Raw genomic sequence first — 18,686 nt, 5'->3', positions numbered from 1 at the left:
ATACCTTCTCTGAAGAAAGGCTGCTGGCATCTGGGTTCCTCTGTCAGATAGCGAGGCACATGGCGACTCTGCTGGTCCTTCTCTCCTGGTTCTGGTTTCCCGTGGCTGGCTCCAGATACTTCTGGGCATTTCTCCCTCTACTCTGCTGCTTTACCTACCTTTTATCCTCATAAAGGACTCTAGTGAAGGTATAAGACCCACCTTGAATGGGCTATGTCATATCTCAATGGAAACAACCTAATCAAAAGGTCCCACCCACATAATAGGTCTGTCCCCACAAGAATGGATTAAAAGAACATGGCATTTTCTGGGGTACATAACAGTTCCAAACTAGCACACTCCACCCTCTGAACCCCGAAAAGACATGTTCTTTCATATGCAAAATACATTCATTCCATCACAATATCACAGAAGCCTTAAATCATTTCAGTAACAATGTTAAGTACAAAGGTTTATCAAAATCAGTTACAGATGTGGTTTGTCCTAAGGCAAAATGCCCCTCTGGCTGTGAATCTGTGAAACTTAGAACAAGTTATCTGCTACCAGTATACAAAGGAGGGACAGTTACAGGATAAATGTTCCCACTGCTACAGGGAGAAACTGAAAGGAAAACGGGTCACTGCACCCACACAGTTCTGGAAACCTGCAGGGCATACTTCATTAGCTTTTAAGGTCTGCGAGTCATTTATAAAATGACATTTTATCCTTGGGGCTCGAAAGAGTGGCAGTCCTACTCTTTTCAAGGGCATGCACAGCGGTCCTGCTTTCTCCAAACCCAGGGGTGAGGTTTCCAACATTTCCAGGCTTTGGGGAGACCACCATGTTCTTGGCCCCACCCTCTTAGGCATTGGGGCAGCACCTGGACTCCCTGCCATCTCTGAGGCACTTTCTATCCCCTTAGAACAATGGGGTGGTGGCCAGGCTCTTCCCAATCTCTGGGAATGTGCTCCATCCACTGTAAGGCCTGGGGTGGCAGCATTGTTCCTGAATAACTGGGAGGAAGGCCTGCTCTCTGCAAACTCTGGGGCAGACTCACCCTCTCCATGGGCATGGGTGGGTCTGCTCTCCTGTCCCGAGGTTTCTTGACTCCAACCTCAGCTTCCATGGTTCTGCCAGTGAAGCCATTTTTCCTTCAGTCTGTCCCTTTTCTGTCCCTTTTAGTCCGTGCTGGCAGTGGTTTTGTCTGTACAGATCTCACAGAAAACTTGTTGATTTAGCATGCAGCACACAAGGGTCCCAGTCGTCAGACAATCAGACTGTCCACAGATCCTTTCTGGATAACTCCTTCTCCAATCTTGATTTGCACTGAGATAGCAGACTGGTTAAATCGTCACACGGGGCTTTCTTCTCTGGTACTCGCTTTCCAGAAACTCAGAATTTTCTAAACCATCAGGTTCTGGTTTCTTTGTACCCAGGAGTTCAGTACTCAGCTTATCCGTTTCCTCTTGCATTTTACTGTAAGCTGCAAGAAGAAGCCAGGCCGTGTTTTCCACATTTAATTTGGAAATTTCTTCAGTGAAGTATCCCAGCTTGTTGCTTTCATAAATTCTGCCTTCCATCCAATACCAGTACTCAATTTTGCCAAATTCTCTGCCACTTTAAAAGAAGGGATCACCTTTTCTTCCGATTGGCAATGAATGAGACATTCAGCGTTTCTATGTAAGTCCTCATCAAAAGTACCTTTAGCATCTATATTTCTACCAACTGTCTCTTCAAAGCACTTGGGGCCTATTCTGTTAAGCTCCTCACAGTTCTTCCCAAATCTTCCCCTTATCCATTTATAAAGCCGTTCCAGCATTTTTGGTATTTGCAACTCACAGCATCCCACTCTGAGTACCAAAATCTTCGGTTTGTTAAAGCTGTTGGAATGCAATATACAGAAATGGGTTGGCTTTTAACCATGGGTATTTATTAAGTTATAAGTTACAATTCTAAGGCCAAATTAAGGAATCAACAAGAGGATACCTTCTCTGAAGAAAGGCTGCTGGCATCGGGGTTCCTCTGTCATATAGAAGGCATGTGGCGACATCTGCTGGTCCTTCTCTCCTGGTTCTGGTTTCAGTGACTGTCTCCAAATGTCTGGGCATTTCTCCCTCTGCCCTCAGCTCTACCTCCCTTGTATCCTCTCATAAAGGACTTCAATGAAGGAATAAGACCCACCTTGAATGGGCTGGGTCACATCTCAGTTGAACCAAAAGGTCTCACCCACGATATGCCTGCCCCACAAGAATGGATTAAAAGAACATGGTCTTTTCTGTGGTACACAGCAGATTCAAAGCACAGTCACCATACTCTCTTGATTCCATTGATTAAAGCCATATCCTTGCTTTAATGACAGCTTTTGGGAGGGACACATACTTCACAGTAATCTACTTTTGAGTGCAAGATACATCTTGATTTCAGAAACATTAAAATGAGGGAGGCTGTATATCCCGGAACCAAGGAAATAGAATCTGAAAATTAGTGACTTCTCATTGAGTATGTCATGGCTTTCTAATTTTCCCTAGTGTTTATGAGGAAGATATTTATTATTATTCCCATTTTATGAATGAGGGAGCTCTGTTACAGAGAGATGGAGTGACTTATTCAAGCTCAGTATAGCTTGTAAATGATACAGCTGGGGTTCAAACACAGATATACTTGACTTCATTGGGATTTAAACTGAAAAAGCTGCATAAAGTCACAAAGCTCAGAAAGGAAACAAGAGTATGTGCACATAGTCACTACTTAGGCACATCTTGCCATAGAGGGCGGGGGGTAGGCTTGACTAGATGTCGTTGAACCAGGGTTTGTTTTCAGATGATCTATTTATTTATTTTTTTAAGATTGTTGCCCTAATATATATGCTATATTGAGATACAACTACCTGTGTCTGTTTATATGCGAGCGTGGGTGAAAAGCATATTTATACATGTTCATGTAGATTTGACTAGTATTCAATTACAAATAATACTCAATTATTGAAATGATATCTAGAAGATACTTGATTCTTTTGTAAGGGCACTTTTATGGAGCATATGTAGTGAATTTTCCATGAAGTTTCCAGTTTTATTATTCAAATAAAATATGACATATATATAAATTGAATGATTATAGAAAGAAATGTACATGGCATTCTTCATTCTTTTATTGAACTTATAGCCCTTCTGTGGTGACTTCTCTTCTTTTTTGTTGAAAATTTTTTGGTTAAGTGTGACAGAGAATGATTTAAGATGTGACAAGGTGGGTGAATGAGCTATTTTAGGTGGTTTCTCAATGAGAAGGGAAAGATTCTCCCTTTCTGTCAGGCATCACAAAACTTCTGTGTGTTAAAAATGCTTTCTTAGCATTCCTCAGGTTTACATATAACAAGTGAAGTTATTTTGACATTGATGGCATAATATATTCAGCAGCTCACATTTCTTTTCCTGTCATTTTTAGGATTCTGAGTAATAATAAAATATCGGAGCTGAAGAATGGCTCATTTTCTGGGTTAAGTCTCCTTGAAAGATTGTGAGTATTCTTTCATTATCATCTCTTATTGCTTTTAAGGAATGCATTTTCCTTGTAAACCTATTAATGAATTCTTAACTTTTCAAAATAAAAGTTGAGTTTTTCCAACATGTTATGAAAATTTTCAAGAACTGAATTTTGAAAACAAGTAATTACATAAAGCAGGGGTTGGCAAACTTTCTGGAAAGGGCCAGATAGTAAATATTTTAGGTTTTGTGGATCATGTGTTTGCTGTCACAATGACTCAGAGGATGGGTTTGGATATGTTCCACTAAAACTTTATTCACAAAAACAAGCAGTTCTGTAGTTTGCTGACTATGGCTTAAAACATAGACTATGTTTTTAAATTCTCTATTATGAAATTTATATGCCTTATGAGATAGTGAGATAGAATTTAAGAAAGAGTCAAGTGGATAAACTTGTGGGTAAACTTTGATATTTTATTCAGATGTCTGAATTTGATGATTATTTTTTTGTTTAGCAATTAGATCCAGTTTTGCTTATCATCAGATAAGCTACAAGTAGCTCTCATTATTTTTTGCCTGGGTTAATTTTAGACAATAGGTAATTAATTCACTTGTATTCTGAATGCTTCATCAGTTTCGTGTCTCACATTCCCATATTACTCATACATTTAAGGTAACATTTCAAAATACATAAGGGAGCCACACTGAACATTTCCGTTTATATTCAATAAAATACTGTCATCATTTTTCTTAATTCTGTTTGCTTTGTGTCAGTTTCTACTTCTCTATGTGACCTTGCCTTGACTGTTTTACCTGGTGGCTTCTCTGCAGTGAAGGTGCCATAAGACTTCATTGCTTAGATCATTGATGTATTATTTAAGCATATACCATCTAGAATTCTTCTTCACCATCCTTTTATATACTGTTCTGTCCTTTTCATTTAGATCAAATATTTTTAGGTTATATATATATGCACTTACATATCTATATATATATATATTCATGTTTATATATGTACACATATGCAAATGATTGCATGCATTTATATACATATGTTCATATGTATAAAACATGTTTAATTCTCTTGGCACAGCAGTACTTAATTTTCAGATTTTTTCACTACTTTCATTAAATTATGCCATTTCCACACATTCCATGTGATTCAGAGGTTGCTTAACACAACCCTCAGCTCCAGACATGAGTAGGCCAAAGGCCTGTCCAAAGCATATTCCATAGTCACATTTGACTCAATTTAATTGAACTGCGATTTGCTTGAGGCTTTAGGGAAAGAAATGTCCTTACTTTCATTAGAAAAGATCTTGTGCTTCTAGTAGGGAAGCCACGCTGCTCTCGGCTTGGGCCAGAGCTGACAGACTGTGGAGTAGAGGGTGGAGTGGGGCTCCCCACAGTAGGCAGACAGGATCCCTGAGGGAACCTTCCTGAAGTGTTCCTGTTATAGTTATGTGAGGCAGTAAGTACCCAGTAGGTTGTCTGTTCCTTGCAAACAAAAGTCACTGTGGATGATAAATATCCTTAGCATGTAGCTCATTGTCAGACATGCAATAGGTGCTTAGTAAATAATTGAAGGAATCAATGGGGTCTTCCTTTTTCAAAAAAGAAGGATGAAAGGCACTGCTATGTAATAAATGGTGTCCATTGTGTTTAGAAACATGTTTTATTTTCAGCACCTAGGATTGATGTGGTTATTTATATGCATCATAAAATGTGTGTAAAGCATAGCTAATATTCTCTGATATAGTGTGAATTACTACCCTTTTTGGCTTTACTTTTCAATTTCTTTTGTCTTTGACCTTATTTTCAGCTGTTTGCTGACAGTAGATCACTGTACATGTTAGAAAGATACTATTAGTTGTCATTTTGGGTGATATTATGATGTTGCTTTGATTGTTTTTAGCTGTTGAATTTCTAACGTCTTAGCCCATAAACAGAAAAGAGATTTGGAAAAAGAAAACATAAATAAGAGACACGTTCTCCTCTCCTAGTTAACTTTCAGTGGACTAATTGGAGAGTTGAAGGGAATATGAAAAGAGCTGACATGCTAGAGGGGCCTCAAGAAGGGGCTCCATCCTGTTTCTCTTTCCCCACCCAGGTTGAGTGGGGTACAGGGAAGAGAACATACAAATGCAGTGTAAAATTTTGGATGCAAGGGCAGAGGGGATCTGATGCCTCTTTACCCCAGAAGAAGCAAAACCTCAGACTTCTCAGGACCTGGCTGGATATAGGAGCAGAAAAAATGGCCATGGACTATGGGCATGTGTACGAGGACAGCTTGTTAAAAGAGTTTCCCATGGGAGTGGCCTGGGCCTTGCTCAGCAGAGGAAGGCCTTGTTAACTGAGAGGTGGAGCTCTTCTATAGGAGCCTGATGGTTATCTGTGAGAAGTGAATTAGGAGTGACCTGGGCAGCTTCTGGGGAAACCCAACTTAAGACACTGCTAGCCAAATATAGACAATTTATGTCATTTTGTTAATAATATGATTTTCAAGGTATTTTAAAACATGAGGTAGCAGCCTTTATTCCATCCACACTCAGATTCCTGAGTCTCTCCCTAAGTCTTTACAGTGCAAGCCTGAGGGCTTCCTTTGTCCCAGGGCTAGAGTGAAAGCCTCTCTTCCCAGCTCACCTCAACCCACCCCTGTCCCCAGCAACCCCATACCAGAGACTGATGGAAGATGGTCGAGAACTGCCTCACCTCTCAGGTGGGACAACTCTGAGAGGTGTTCTCCACTGTGCTTCCAGAGTTCCCTAGGGGACTGAGTCTCGATTGACCACAGCTGTGGTCTACTCAACAATGCCCTTTTTGTTGGCTCCCTTCTCTTTCTTGTCTCCCCTTCCTGCTTTTGAACTGGTACATCCTGGGATCACCTCCCAAATAAAGCCACGTACAGTTATATCTTCCTCTCAGGAGCTGCGTCTAGGAGAAAGAACTCTACCTGGGAACCACACAGCCAGCCAAATAAAAGGTCTGCAATCCAGATTTGGGTAGTTAGAGATGCCTAAAAATGGGAACAAAGTAACCAAACAACTTAAAAATATAGCAGAATAGGATATGATGTAAAAGAGGAGGGATAGAACAAGGAATTGTTCAAACTGGAGTCCAACCTAAAAAGCCATGGCCTTAAAATAACTAGAGCTAAGCCACGTGGAATAAGGGATTGGGTTTAGTAGGGCAGGACAGGATGGGTAGGGTGGGGTAGAACAGTAAGGACTGGCTGAGTTGGACTAACAGTTTGCCTCAGAGAATGTCCCTGGCAGTTCTTGCAGGTTGAAAAATAGACTTCCTAAGGGGATTCACTTTCTCTTTTTTTGATATATTAAGTGTTTCACAGTGTAAAATTTGTCTGCTGCACATCCCCACAAACTCCACCTAGAATAGGTCATTCTTCCTTAGGCTTGCCAGTTGGTTCTTTTGAATGTTTTTTTGGGGGGGGCTTGGGGTGGAGTAGTTTGCTTGTTTCCATCATTTGATTTTGATCTTGTCCCTTATAGGAAGGTAGCAGTGTGTGTTTGTGCTTTTATTTTCAAAGGCATATTTAGTTTGAGTGTTTCTTTAATTTAGGAGCTTGGATTTGGGATTTATACTTTGAGGAAAAATAATGAAATCCTTATAGCATCTTAGAAAGTAGTTTTCTAGTTTTGGTCCTTTCTGAAGATAAATTTGTATTTTTTAAAAAAGTACGTGCAGTGGATAACTGATGCAGAATTATTATATCCAGTTAATTGAGACCATAGGAAGATACTTGGCTTAATGGTAAGGCTTGGTACAAATACTGCCTCATCCATTAGTAAGTATTTTCCTTGTAGTTAAAATAATGTGTAATGCTTTATTCAACACGTATTAAATGCTACCAGTGTTCTAGACTTGGGATTCATTAGTGAATACAATGCACAAAGTTCCTGTTCTCATGGAGCTTATGTTCTTTTGAGAGTGTGTGTGCATGGGATAGACATAACAAGCAAATTCTGTAGCATATTAAAAGTGCTGTGGATAAAGAAAACCTACAGCAGGATATGGTTTTGGGAGTACCCACTGGTACGTGCATTTGTGGTGATAGTGGGATTGGATAACATTTAAATGATGTGACATTTAAGTAAAAACTTAGAAGAAGAAGAAAGATTGAACCTTGAGCTGTCTGGGGGAGGAACATTCCAGCAGAGGATCTGGCTAGTGCAGGACCCTAATATGAAGTGTGCTTCTGTGTGTTTGAGGAACAGTGAGGAGGCTGGTGTGGCTGCAGCAGAGTGAGTGAGGGGTACAGTAATGGGGGTTGAGTTCAGGAGGAGAGTGGGCCAGATTGGTTAGGGCCTTGTAGGGTCATTGTAAGGACTGTTACAGTTACTCTGAGCCATTTTGAGCAGAGGACTGCTCTGGCTGCTGGGATGGGAATAGACTGGATTGGGGGTGGGATAAGGTGGAAGTAGGGAGCCATGTCAAGTCTGAGTAATTTAAAGCTCATAATCACTGCTTAGAGACCAATGCCCTAACCTTTCCCAGTGTTTCTCAAACTCACTGTGCAAAACGATTGCCTGAGGACTTGTTTAAGCACAGATTGTGGGCTGACTTACTTCCTCCCTCCCTCCCTTTTGACTTAGTTTTATATGCAATCAGGAACTCAGTAATATGGGCTAGAGGTACAAATTTGGGTCTAAAGACTCAGATTAAAGCTGAGGTTGTGGATGGCATTGCCTGGGAGACAGTATAGTGTGAGAAGAATAAGAAGTGGGTGTAGTTCAGGCTTCAAATATTGCTGATCAGATAAGACTCATTCATTCAATGAATAGTTAATGAGAATTGGCATGTGTTGGGTATTATTGAAGAGACAAAAAGATGTAGCTTAAAGTCTTTGCACTCATGTAGCTTAAAATCTAGTGATAGAGGGAGTCGTTAATAAACAAAACAGTTAGAAACATGTAGAAGATGTTAGATTGTGGCAATTACTGTGGAGCAAAAGAAAGCAGGAGGGGAAGTGTGGGATGTTGTGGGCTGAGGATGTGCCCAGTTTTAAACAGAGTGGGCAGGGAGGTCCAGGAAGGGAAGCACAGGCCCTGAGGGAGGTGAGGAGGCGGGAGGAGTACTTACTACTCTGCTGTCACAAACCAAGTGGGCTTTCATTTTTTTCCCCCCAGGAACTGAAGTTTTGGACCTTAGACACAATAGGTCCATGGTATTGAGCTGCTAAAGTTGTATAATAATAATAGTTTCCCTTGGCTTAGTTTGCAAAATACATTATTGTTAAAAGATAGAATAGTCTAAAACTTATACTTTTCTTCCTATAAAATTTCCCTGAAATTGTTTGACATTTGTAACTTTTAGACTTATTAGACTGTTTTTAAAATTGAAACATTTACACCCATCGTCCGTTCGTCCATCCATCCACCCATCCATCCATCCGTTTTTCCATCCTCAATCTTCATTTTATATTATTAAGTCATTCTTGTATTCTATTCTATATTTAATTGTCATTATTTAGGGATCACCCCCTCCTTCTCAAGAAACTCAGACTAGTGACACTGGGATTGGGTGGTGGTCAGTGTGTTTAACTGCCCAGCCTTCATTCTACACCAGGTGAAGGGTCTTGGCCTCCAGGACAGTCCAGCTTCTCTTCCCAGCAGTTCACAGAGCCAATCCTAGCCAGAGAGTGATCAGGGGTACCCTCCTGTGGCTCCTTGGACAAAGATTTCCTAGCTCCTAAGGAGACACAAGAAACAAGTCTCCATTTTTTTATTTCCATGAATTTATGCTTAGAGGTAATTTCTGGACCTGGGATGCCATGTTGTGTCTGGGGGGTCGGATCTGGGCCACGGATGGAACCAACTTCAAAGGCTGCCCGACTTCTAGATTTCCTTTAATACCAGAGAATTAATTTCTTTGTTGTTGAAGCCATTTGAGTAGAGGTTTCTGAAACTTGCAGTCAAAAAGCATTTTTTTCTTATACAATACAGGTGTATTATTTCATAAGTAGTTCTTTAAGTAGTATTACAATATTCCTTTAATTTTATTTAAATGATTCTTTAATGCTGCTTTTCGTTTATGTTTTAATGATCCCACATGTTCAGATTTAGCCATACATCCTAAAGTTAGACTCATGTTTACTAGGAAAGCAGTGGGTGTGGGGGGGAAGGAGGAATATTAAATTTGAGAATCTTAACTATAAATATTTTTTGGCAATGTCTGATTAATATGGCTATTACTAAATATTATATAATATGTCAGGAAAATTTTTTTTGTTACAGAAAAATTGTGTCTTTAAATCACATAACTGTGCTCAGTTATTCATGAGAAGTATTTCATAGAAACACATGCAGTACATCATTAGCGTCAAATTTATGTGCTGCTTTAGCTAAATCTGTTGCTGTTTAAACCTGAAAAGGGAAACTTATGTTTTAAAAAATGGAACTGACATTATATATTTCTATTTACAGAGCTTTTGAGTTTATACAGTGTAAGTCAAAAAACATAGGGATTGAATTTTCTCATAAAACCCTCTTATCTCTCAGGTGTGGGGTTGGGTCAGTAGGGGAGGGGGAGATAGGAACTAATAATTGTGCCTTTTGATTAATTGTACTGCCTAGGACTTAAACAATTGAGGGGAGGGGCAGGTAATTTTTATTAAGAAAAATTTCAAACATACAGAAAAATGGAGAGAATAATACTTGTAATTTCCCACATCACCCATTTGCCTACCGAGATTTATTAACAGTTGTTAACAATTATTAACATGCACATGTTTGCTGGGTTATTCAAAGGTCTAGATATAGTGCAGACATCATGACCCTCTACCGTTTTTGAGAAATGAGCATGATGATGAATGAGACACAGCATTCTGTACATTGCGTGGCTTGATGAATATCCTAATATTTCATGGCTAACAATAATCTATTAAAAATATTTTTATAGAGAAGATGAATGGTCAGTTAATGTGAGCCTGAGAGATGGGTGGAATAAAATGTGAAAGCTGTCCTCCTTTTAGATTTCCTGTAATGCTTTATTTTTTTATCCACTTACCCATCTATCATCTGCTATATATTGAGGGTGTCCCTCTCACTGAACAGAACAGAAATGGACCCTGCCCTCACGGAACTTCTAGTCTTTTGTCAGAGACAGTTTAAGCACTCAGCACTGTGAAGTGAGTGCTGTTGCAGGCAAAGCACAGGGCACTGTTGATTTTTCTGGAGGAAGGAATGTTTAACCAAGTCCTCAAGGATGAGTAGGAATTAGCCAGACAGGAGAAGAGGGATGAGGGTGAGGATATGGGATGGGGGACACTGGGAAACAAACGTGCAGAGGTCTAAAGGGGACAGAAACATGGTCCTTTTTAGAAACTTCTTGAAATATGCTAGTTTACATGATGAGAGAGTGAGTTTGATAGGTTGGTTGATTGATTTTGTGTTGGGGGAGGGTGATGAAGCTAAATAGAAAGTGAGAGTTGGTGTCGGATTGATGGGCAAGCCAGGGCCATGGATAGCTTTGTTAAAGAGTTTGACCTTTCTCCTAAGGGACTGGGTTGCTTTTGGAGAGTTTTGAGCAGGACAGATGAGTGACAAGGGTAGATTCAGGGACTCGAGTGAGGACTATGTGACGTATAACCTAGGCTAGGGTAATGAGACCGAGGAGGAAAGAGACGTGGTTGCCTTTGAGACATAGTTGGAAGGCTAGGTAATGCCACATTTCCCCCCCTAGTTTTTGTTATAAAATTTTTCAAACTTAGAAATTGAAAAAATAATATCTTCAGCATCTTGATTTCATCATTTGCTAACCTTTTGTCATGTTTGCTTTAACTGTCTCCCTATTGCTGTACATATAAATTTACTTAATTCCTTCAATCAATCCTCATTGTATCAGTCAGAAAGATTTGTTTGAATCCTGGTTCCCGGCTTGGCCAGGTATTAACTTTAAAAACTTGGCCATATTTCTTAATCTTTCTGCCCATGAGTTTCCTCATGTGAAACAAGGATAGTACCTCATAGGCTGATTGTGTGGTCTCAGTGGGATGATAAGTGACAAATACCCATTCGCTGAATTTATTGATTTATGGAACTGATAAGCACAAGTTAGAGGTGGACATCAAGCTTGCTTGGATCCAGGGGTTCAGCATTTATTCTCTTTTCCTGTCTTTTGGCTTCATTAAGCAGACGCTTTATTCTTGGTAGCAAGATGGCTACTACTAACAGCTCCATGCTTCCCTCCCAACCTCTAATCAAAGCAGTGGAAATTGCTGCTTCCCTCCAAATCCTAGATTTAGTTAGACCAGGATTGTGTGACCATTCCAATTATGAAGGCCAGACCTGTTGGGAAAATCTGGGCAAGGGTTGATCAAGTGCCCAGATGATGGGAATTTTGGGGCACTTATCTGTACCACCAGGGCTTTAAGATTAGTAGGGACATGATACCGGAGAGCCCCAGGGAGTTCTTGGAGAAGTTGAGACATCAACCAGGGACTGATGCCATGAGGGTGCTTGACTTAGTAGCAGGAAAGAATTAAAGGACTAGTCAGTCCTTTTTTTTAACCAAAAAGTTTAATGTGTAGTGAAAGTACATGCTTGAAGGGGGTAAATGCAGGCATTCTCCAAAGGAGGAGAAGCCCTCTGAGGTTGGGATTCTTGTGTTATAAGGAGTTAGAGGGACCCTTACCATTCTGGTTATGCTAATAACAGAATGATGAACTGCACTTTTAATTGGTTCTTTTCAGGGACCTACCTGAGTGAGGACTAGATGTGCTTGTGCCAAAAGGAACTTCTCGTTATGGGTCTTAGGGTCACTTCCCCATCCCTCCTTCCCTATCTAACTTTCTCAGATATATCCCCACTGCCCCCAAAGCAAGAGAGAATGACTGCAAAATTAAAAAATCAAAAACAACTTTGGCTTATTGACTACGTATTAAATAAATGACACTGATCATCAGTGTTGTCACTGTTAAGTTCTGGAACCTTTCATAGTTGCTACACCCCACTCCCCAGTTTTGAATTTGTGAATGATACCAGGTTTGTCCTTTTATGCTGTTTATCCTTTAAATGTGGTGGGTAGCCCCTACCAAGGAAGCCCAAGAAGGAAACTGGGCTTCCCTCATGGGGTGAGAGCTCTTTCCTGGGCCATGATGCCCCATGACCTTTGACCTTCTTGGGATGACCTTGGGCCCCAAGGGCAGGGGGAGGGTGTAGAGGAGCAGTGGCCGGAGGTTTGGGTGGGCACTGATGATGCTACTGCAGCTCGGTGGGCAGGTATTTGGGGGTAAGGGAAGCTGGGGCCCCACCTTTACAGTAGATAATTTATTCTCTGCCTGTGTTTTCTTATTCTGTTCAAGTTGCTACACCAGGCACCATCTTTCTACTCCTTAAAGAGTTGGACTGAAAAAAAAAGGGTAGGATTTGTGAGTAAAAACCTTCTAAGACTTTTTACTACCATCTTAATGGGTTTGGTGATGAAGCTTCCTGACTTTGTCAGGTATTTAGTTAACTTGAGTTAGAAAATGTCTTAGAAGCTGGGTTGAAAAAGACAAAAAGTTAGGGGAAATACCAACATGGATAAAGCTGTTTTCTTGTGGAACGTAAAACTGGCTGAATTCCAATTCATGAAATATTTATTAATATTAATCAGAGCATAGATTTTATACCTGCATTTAAATCATATCCTTTGTAAAAGAATTGTGTAGTTACAGGGAGCTTCAGTTTTATTTAGAAAAACCTGGTTCTGATGTAGAGGCTGGGGCTGGGGCTGGGGGAATAGGGGTGGCCTATCACCGTAACTCTAACTGTGTACTGCAGGGTACCTGAGGAATTATAATTCGGTGAGACAAGAATAATGAGAATGGGATGTGCTGGGGGCACATTTGTGTTGATAGGTGCCACAGGTTGTGTCACAGGTTACACTTCCAGAAAAGTGTTCTTGAGAATGTCTGCTCTATCCGATGGAGACTGATGATGTATTAAACAGCATGGATAGTGTGTCACTAACATGTCAAGAATGCTGGGCTTAGAGTGAATGAATGACTTACATCTCATCAGTATGTTTTTGTGAAATTTCAAACTTCATCATTAGGTTTTTGTGACATTTCCAGGAAACCTGTCCAGAAACCAACCCCAGTGTTGTACCTTGGCTATATTGATAATAAGAATAAGCTGTTAGAAAAAAAATAACATGTTATGAATCAGGCCACACACCAGTTAAATTTCACCAGCTGGTGGGACAAATAACATTGAAATGTGTCTCTCTAAATGAATGGAAGAAAACACATAGGGTTTGTGCTCTCTGCAGTAAGACTTCCTTGGAGGGCTTTCCTTAAGTACAGTGGAGAAAGGAAGCCAGATGCTTTCCAAGTTGGAGGCACGTTGGGGAGGGAAACTGAAGATTTTTCTCTGAAGTAATTTAGACCCTCTGGTCCTGGACTAGAATGCCCATTTTGGTGCAATGGTTATAAAAAGTCTCAGAGGCATAAGTCACTTCAGTATGGTGATAACCAAGTGACACCAGTGGTCCCTGATCAACTTCCAGGAAAACCTTTTAAATCTCAACTAAAGTAAGTAAGAGACTAAAGGAACCCGGGGGTTTCCTGCTACCCTGGCTTTTAGTAATCATTCATCTGCTTTTCTGTTTGTTTCACCAACTACATGTGTATCCCTAAGCAATATATAAAATTTTCAGTCTCTTTTTTTAAAAAATTGTGGTAACATATACACAACATAAAACTTCCCACCACAACCACTCCCAAGCATGCAGGTCATTGGCTTTAATCACATGTACAATGCTGTGCTACCATCACCGCCATCCATGCCCAAAATATTTCCATCACCTCAGTCAGAGACCCTGCCCCCGTTATGCATTAACTCCCCATTCGTTGTCGCCGCAGCAGTAAATCCTCTTGAAGAGTGGAGTAGCAGGCTCAGGTGTAGCTGTGGACAAGAGGGCAGTATCGCCAATGTGAGGTGAAGACTTCCAGGAGAGGAGAAGCCGGAGAGCGTTTCTGGCTCGTGGTCGGGCGTCAGGCTCCCTGAGTGATGACCAGTGTGTGTTCCGGATAGCAGTGGGCAAGGTCATGAGTGAGTCCTGACAGACGGGCCCACTTCAGGATGTCTGGCAAAGCTAAGTGTGCGCCAGACACTGCCAGGAATGTGGTTTGGAGAAACGGGCCACTGTCTGTCCTGCTTCTAAGTGTGCCAGTGGCCAGAGTTTTGGCCACTTGTGAGTCCCCCTGCTGATTCGGAGCGGGATACCATGAGGTGAGCAGTAAGTAGCTTTTAGGGGCTCAGCTTCATGCTGGATGTGGCTGTGGTACTGCTGCCACCTAGTGGTAGTGCCCTTATGTGGCTGCCAGCACACTTGAGAATAAATATGATTGCTGTCGGATGCTGTGACAGATGGGGCTTGTGAATCTTTGCTTTGAACTGTATATTGTGGATTATTACATATACCTTTTATATTCTCACTTCATAGAAAACTTAATCATAGAAGCCCAGGAAGGAAAAAAATATGAAAAGCCAAATGACGTACCTTTTAGAATGCCTTTTTTTTTTTTTTTAATTTTATTATAGTAGCATATTTATAACATAAAAACTTACCATGTTAACCATTTTTATGCATGCAATTCATGGGCGTTAATTGCATTCACAATTATGTGCAACCATCATCACTGTTTTGTTTTATTTTTTAAATTCAGTTTTATTGAAATATATTCACATACCATACAATCATCCATGATATACAATCAGCTGTTCACAGTACGATCATATAGTTATGCATTCATCACCACAATCTATTTCTGAACATTTTCCTTACATCAGAAAGAATCAGAATAAGAATAAAAAATAAAAGTAAAAAAAGAACACCCAAAGCATCCCTCCCATCCCACCCTATTTGTCATTTAGTTTTTGTCCCCACTTTTCTACCCATTCATCCACAGACAAAGGGAGTGTGATCCACAAGGCCTTCACTATCAAACTGTCACCCTTGTAATCTACATTATTATACAGTTGTCTTCAGGAGTCCAGACTGCTGGGTTGGAGTTTGGTAGTTTCAGATATTTATTTCTAGCTATTCCAATACATTAAAACCTAGAAAATGTTGTCTATATAGTACATAAGAATGTCCACCAGAGTGACCTCTTGACTCCACTTGAAATCTCTCAGCCACTGAAAGTATTTCGTCTCATTTCGCATCCCCCATTTGGTCAAGAAGATATTCTCACTCCCACAATGCCGGGTCCAGATTCATCCCTGGAAGTCATATCCTGCGTTGCCAGGGAGATTTACACCCCGGGAGTCGGGTCTCACGTGGGGGGGGGGGGCAGTGAGTTCACCTGCCGATATGGCTCAGTTAGAGAGAGAGAGAAGCCACATCTGAGCAACAAAGAGGTACTCGGGGAGACTCTTAGGCACAATTATATGCAAGTTTAGCCTCTCCTTTGCAGTAACAAGCCCCACAAGGGCAAGTCCCATGATAGAGGGCTTGGCACATCAAACTGCCAGTTCCAGTGTTTGTGACAACATCAACACCAGTCCAGGTGAGGAAGTCCAACACTTCTGTACCTTCCCCCAGTAATTTCTCTGCCGAAATTACTTTGGGATGATCATCACTTTTTTGAAAACTTTTTCATCACCCCAAACAGAAACTCTTGTATCCATTTAAGCATTAACTCCACACTCTTCTCTTGGTTGGTAACTTCTAATCTACTTTCTGTTTTTATGGATTTGCCTGTTCTGGATATTTTATATCAGTGGAATTATACAATGTTTGTCCTTTTGTGTCTGGCTTATTTTATTTAGCATAATGTCTTCAAGATTTATCTATGTTGTAGTGTGTATCAGACCTTCATTACATTTTATGGCTAAATAATATTCTACTGTTTATGTATATATATATCACCTTTTATTTATTTATTCATCTGTTGTTGGACACTTGGGTGGTTCCCACCTTTTAGAATGTTTATATTTGAAGATGATAAAAAATATATATATATTCCGTTTAATTATGTTTGACACTACAGTCACTAAGTTATTTTGACAACCAAAGTACAGCATAATAAGGAAGAAATTGTAGAAACAATGTCATGATTATAATTCAGCAATAACTCAAATTTGAATAATATTAGGACACTTATCTTTTATGACATATACTTTTATTATATTGACCAGAACAAATGGCTTTGGAGCCATATTTGCTAGAGTGTGAATTCTTGCTTTGCCACGTACCACCAGGGTGATCTTCGCTTAACCTTTTTGTATTCATTGTTGTCATTTTCTATATGGCAGATAAGTGTAGTTGCAATGTTGACTTGTAAATTTTATTTTATTTTATTTTTACAGAGACCTCCGAAACAATCTGATTAGTAGTATAGATCCAGGTGCCTTTTGGGGGCTGTCATCGCTAAAAAGATTGTAAGTGTTTGAATTGCTTGCTTAACAGTTTGAACTGTTCCTTTAATAAGTAGCTATTAACCTACTTTAACCGAATTTTTAAAACGGATATTTAATACATTTTAGATGCTCACTTCCTCAGGTCCATGATAGCAAAACAAAGGGAGTGTTTAATACAAGTTCCTTAGAGGGGGGTTAATTTGTTCAGTGTCTTGGTTTGCATGAACTGCTATGACAAGTACCACACGATGGATTGACTTAAATGGCAGGAATTGATTGGCTCATCGTTTCGGAGGCCAGAAGGTTTCCTCCCTCCCGGGTCAGTAGTGTTCTGAATGGTCAGCAGTCCTTGGGTTCCCTGGCTTTCCATTGCATGGCAGCGTCCTCACCTTTCTCTTCCAAATTCTATGGGCATATAGCTTCGGGCCCTTTTCCGTGGCTTTCTCTTTATTAGGCTCCCAGTAGTAGGAGTGAGACTCATCCTGATTTAGTTGGACACACCTTAAATAAAAATAACATCTTCAAGAGGTCCTACTTACAGTGGGGTTAAATCACACAAATGGGATTAAGATTAACATGTTTTTTTTTCTGGGATATGTAATTCAGCCTACCATATACAGTAACAGGATTTGTGTGGTGGTAGATGGTTGTGTTCCTCTTATGCTGATCAAATAGTTACTGTATTGGCTTTGCCAGCTAACTTAACCTGTAAAGATTTTCAAATTATGAATCCATTCATACACTCTCTGTTGTAAATATCATAACTGTTGAAAACCTTTCTATTAATAACTTAGTGTTTTGCCATTTTCAGGTATATTTGAACTCTGTTTTATTGATATTTCAAAGCCTAAAGACCATTTTTTATTCTTCAGAAGCTAAATAGCACCCTTCCCTTCCCCCAGACCTTATTATGTTCTTCTGAAAATTTTTGTGTGACCAGACACAAGCGAGAAGTGACCTTTCTCCACACTCAAGACCTGTAGACTTGCCATCACTTAATTATCGTCTGTATATTCATCCTTGATTCCTTCATAGACGTTTATTGAGTGCTGACCAATTACCACACTGACTTCTCTAGAGGAGCGGATAGTCAATGAAATGCATAATCTGCAGAGGAAGGGAGGAACCATCTGATAGGGGAGCAGTCTGCCACAAGAGCTACCAGTGTTTAGATTTGAACTTGCTCCTGAGGGATGAATGTGTGTTGAAGAATTGGCTTTCTATGGACAGTTGACATAGGTGTAAAAGAATGTGTTTCCTGGGACAATAGGTTGAGTAGTTCCTTGGCCAGAGTATGATGTATAAAGTGGTAAAAGAATGTGGGGAGATAAGGCTGGTCAGGGTCTAGGCTTTTGATGACCTACCACTGTGTTAAAAAATTTGAATCTATTTTTTAGACAGTGGTGGACTACTGGAACTTTTTGAATATGGAGTTGATATGATCATATTTGTGTTTAAGAATAGTTCTGATAGCAGTAAGGAGAAACCACTTAAGTGGAGAGAGAGCAGGAACAAACATGTTAGGGAGGGGCACCCAATCTGTGCTTTCACTGTTCTTTCAGTTGGTCCTGGTCTTGTATCTTTTTGGGTGCTATCATACTTTCTTGTATTTATGCATGTATGCATGTATGTATGTATATATTCAGAAGTGTTCACAGTGCCTGATTATTTCTTATGTCTTATTTATTTTCCATAGTATTTGTATATTAAAATTGGCAATTGATGCTCTTAACTTTATTCATGCCGTGAATAAATTAAATAAATTAAATATTGCCACTGACCTTCTATCTTAATAGTTTTGGACAAACTGTTTCTACTCTTCTGCTTTCATTCCATACCTTTTCCTTTTTATGGTCTAGGC

At 40.1% G+C, this 18,686-nt stretch overlaps 1 protein-coding gene across 1 annotated transcript in view; it reads left to right on the top strand.

Annotated features, from left to right (window-relative positions):
- The window catches only part of ADGRA3 (adhesion G protein-coupled receptor A3), a 129,353-nt gene that overhangs the window by 40,206 nt on the left and 70,461 nt on the right, over positions 1 to 18,686 (top strand). Inside the window, exons 2-3 of the mRNA XM_037829505.1 lie at positions 3,421 to 3,492; positions 16,775 to 16,846. Of these exons, the coding sequence (XP_037685433.1) occupies positions 3,421 to 3,492; positions 16,775 to 16,846 (144 nt within the window). The remainder of the gene's footprint in view (positions 1 to 3,420; positions 3,493 to 16,774; positions 16,847 to 18,686) is intronic.

Source organism: Choloepus didactylus, chromosome 3, assembly GCF_015220235.1.
Source record: "Choloepus didactylus isolate mChoDid1 chromosome 3, mChoDid1.pri, whole genome shotgun sequence".
NCBI lineage: Eukaryota > Metazoa > Chordata > Mammalia > Pilosa > Megalonychidae > Choloepus > Choloepus didactylus.
The sequence above is the reverse complement of the archived record's forward strand: the minus strand, read 5'-3'. Positions and strand labels throughout refer to the sequence as shown.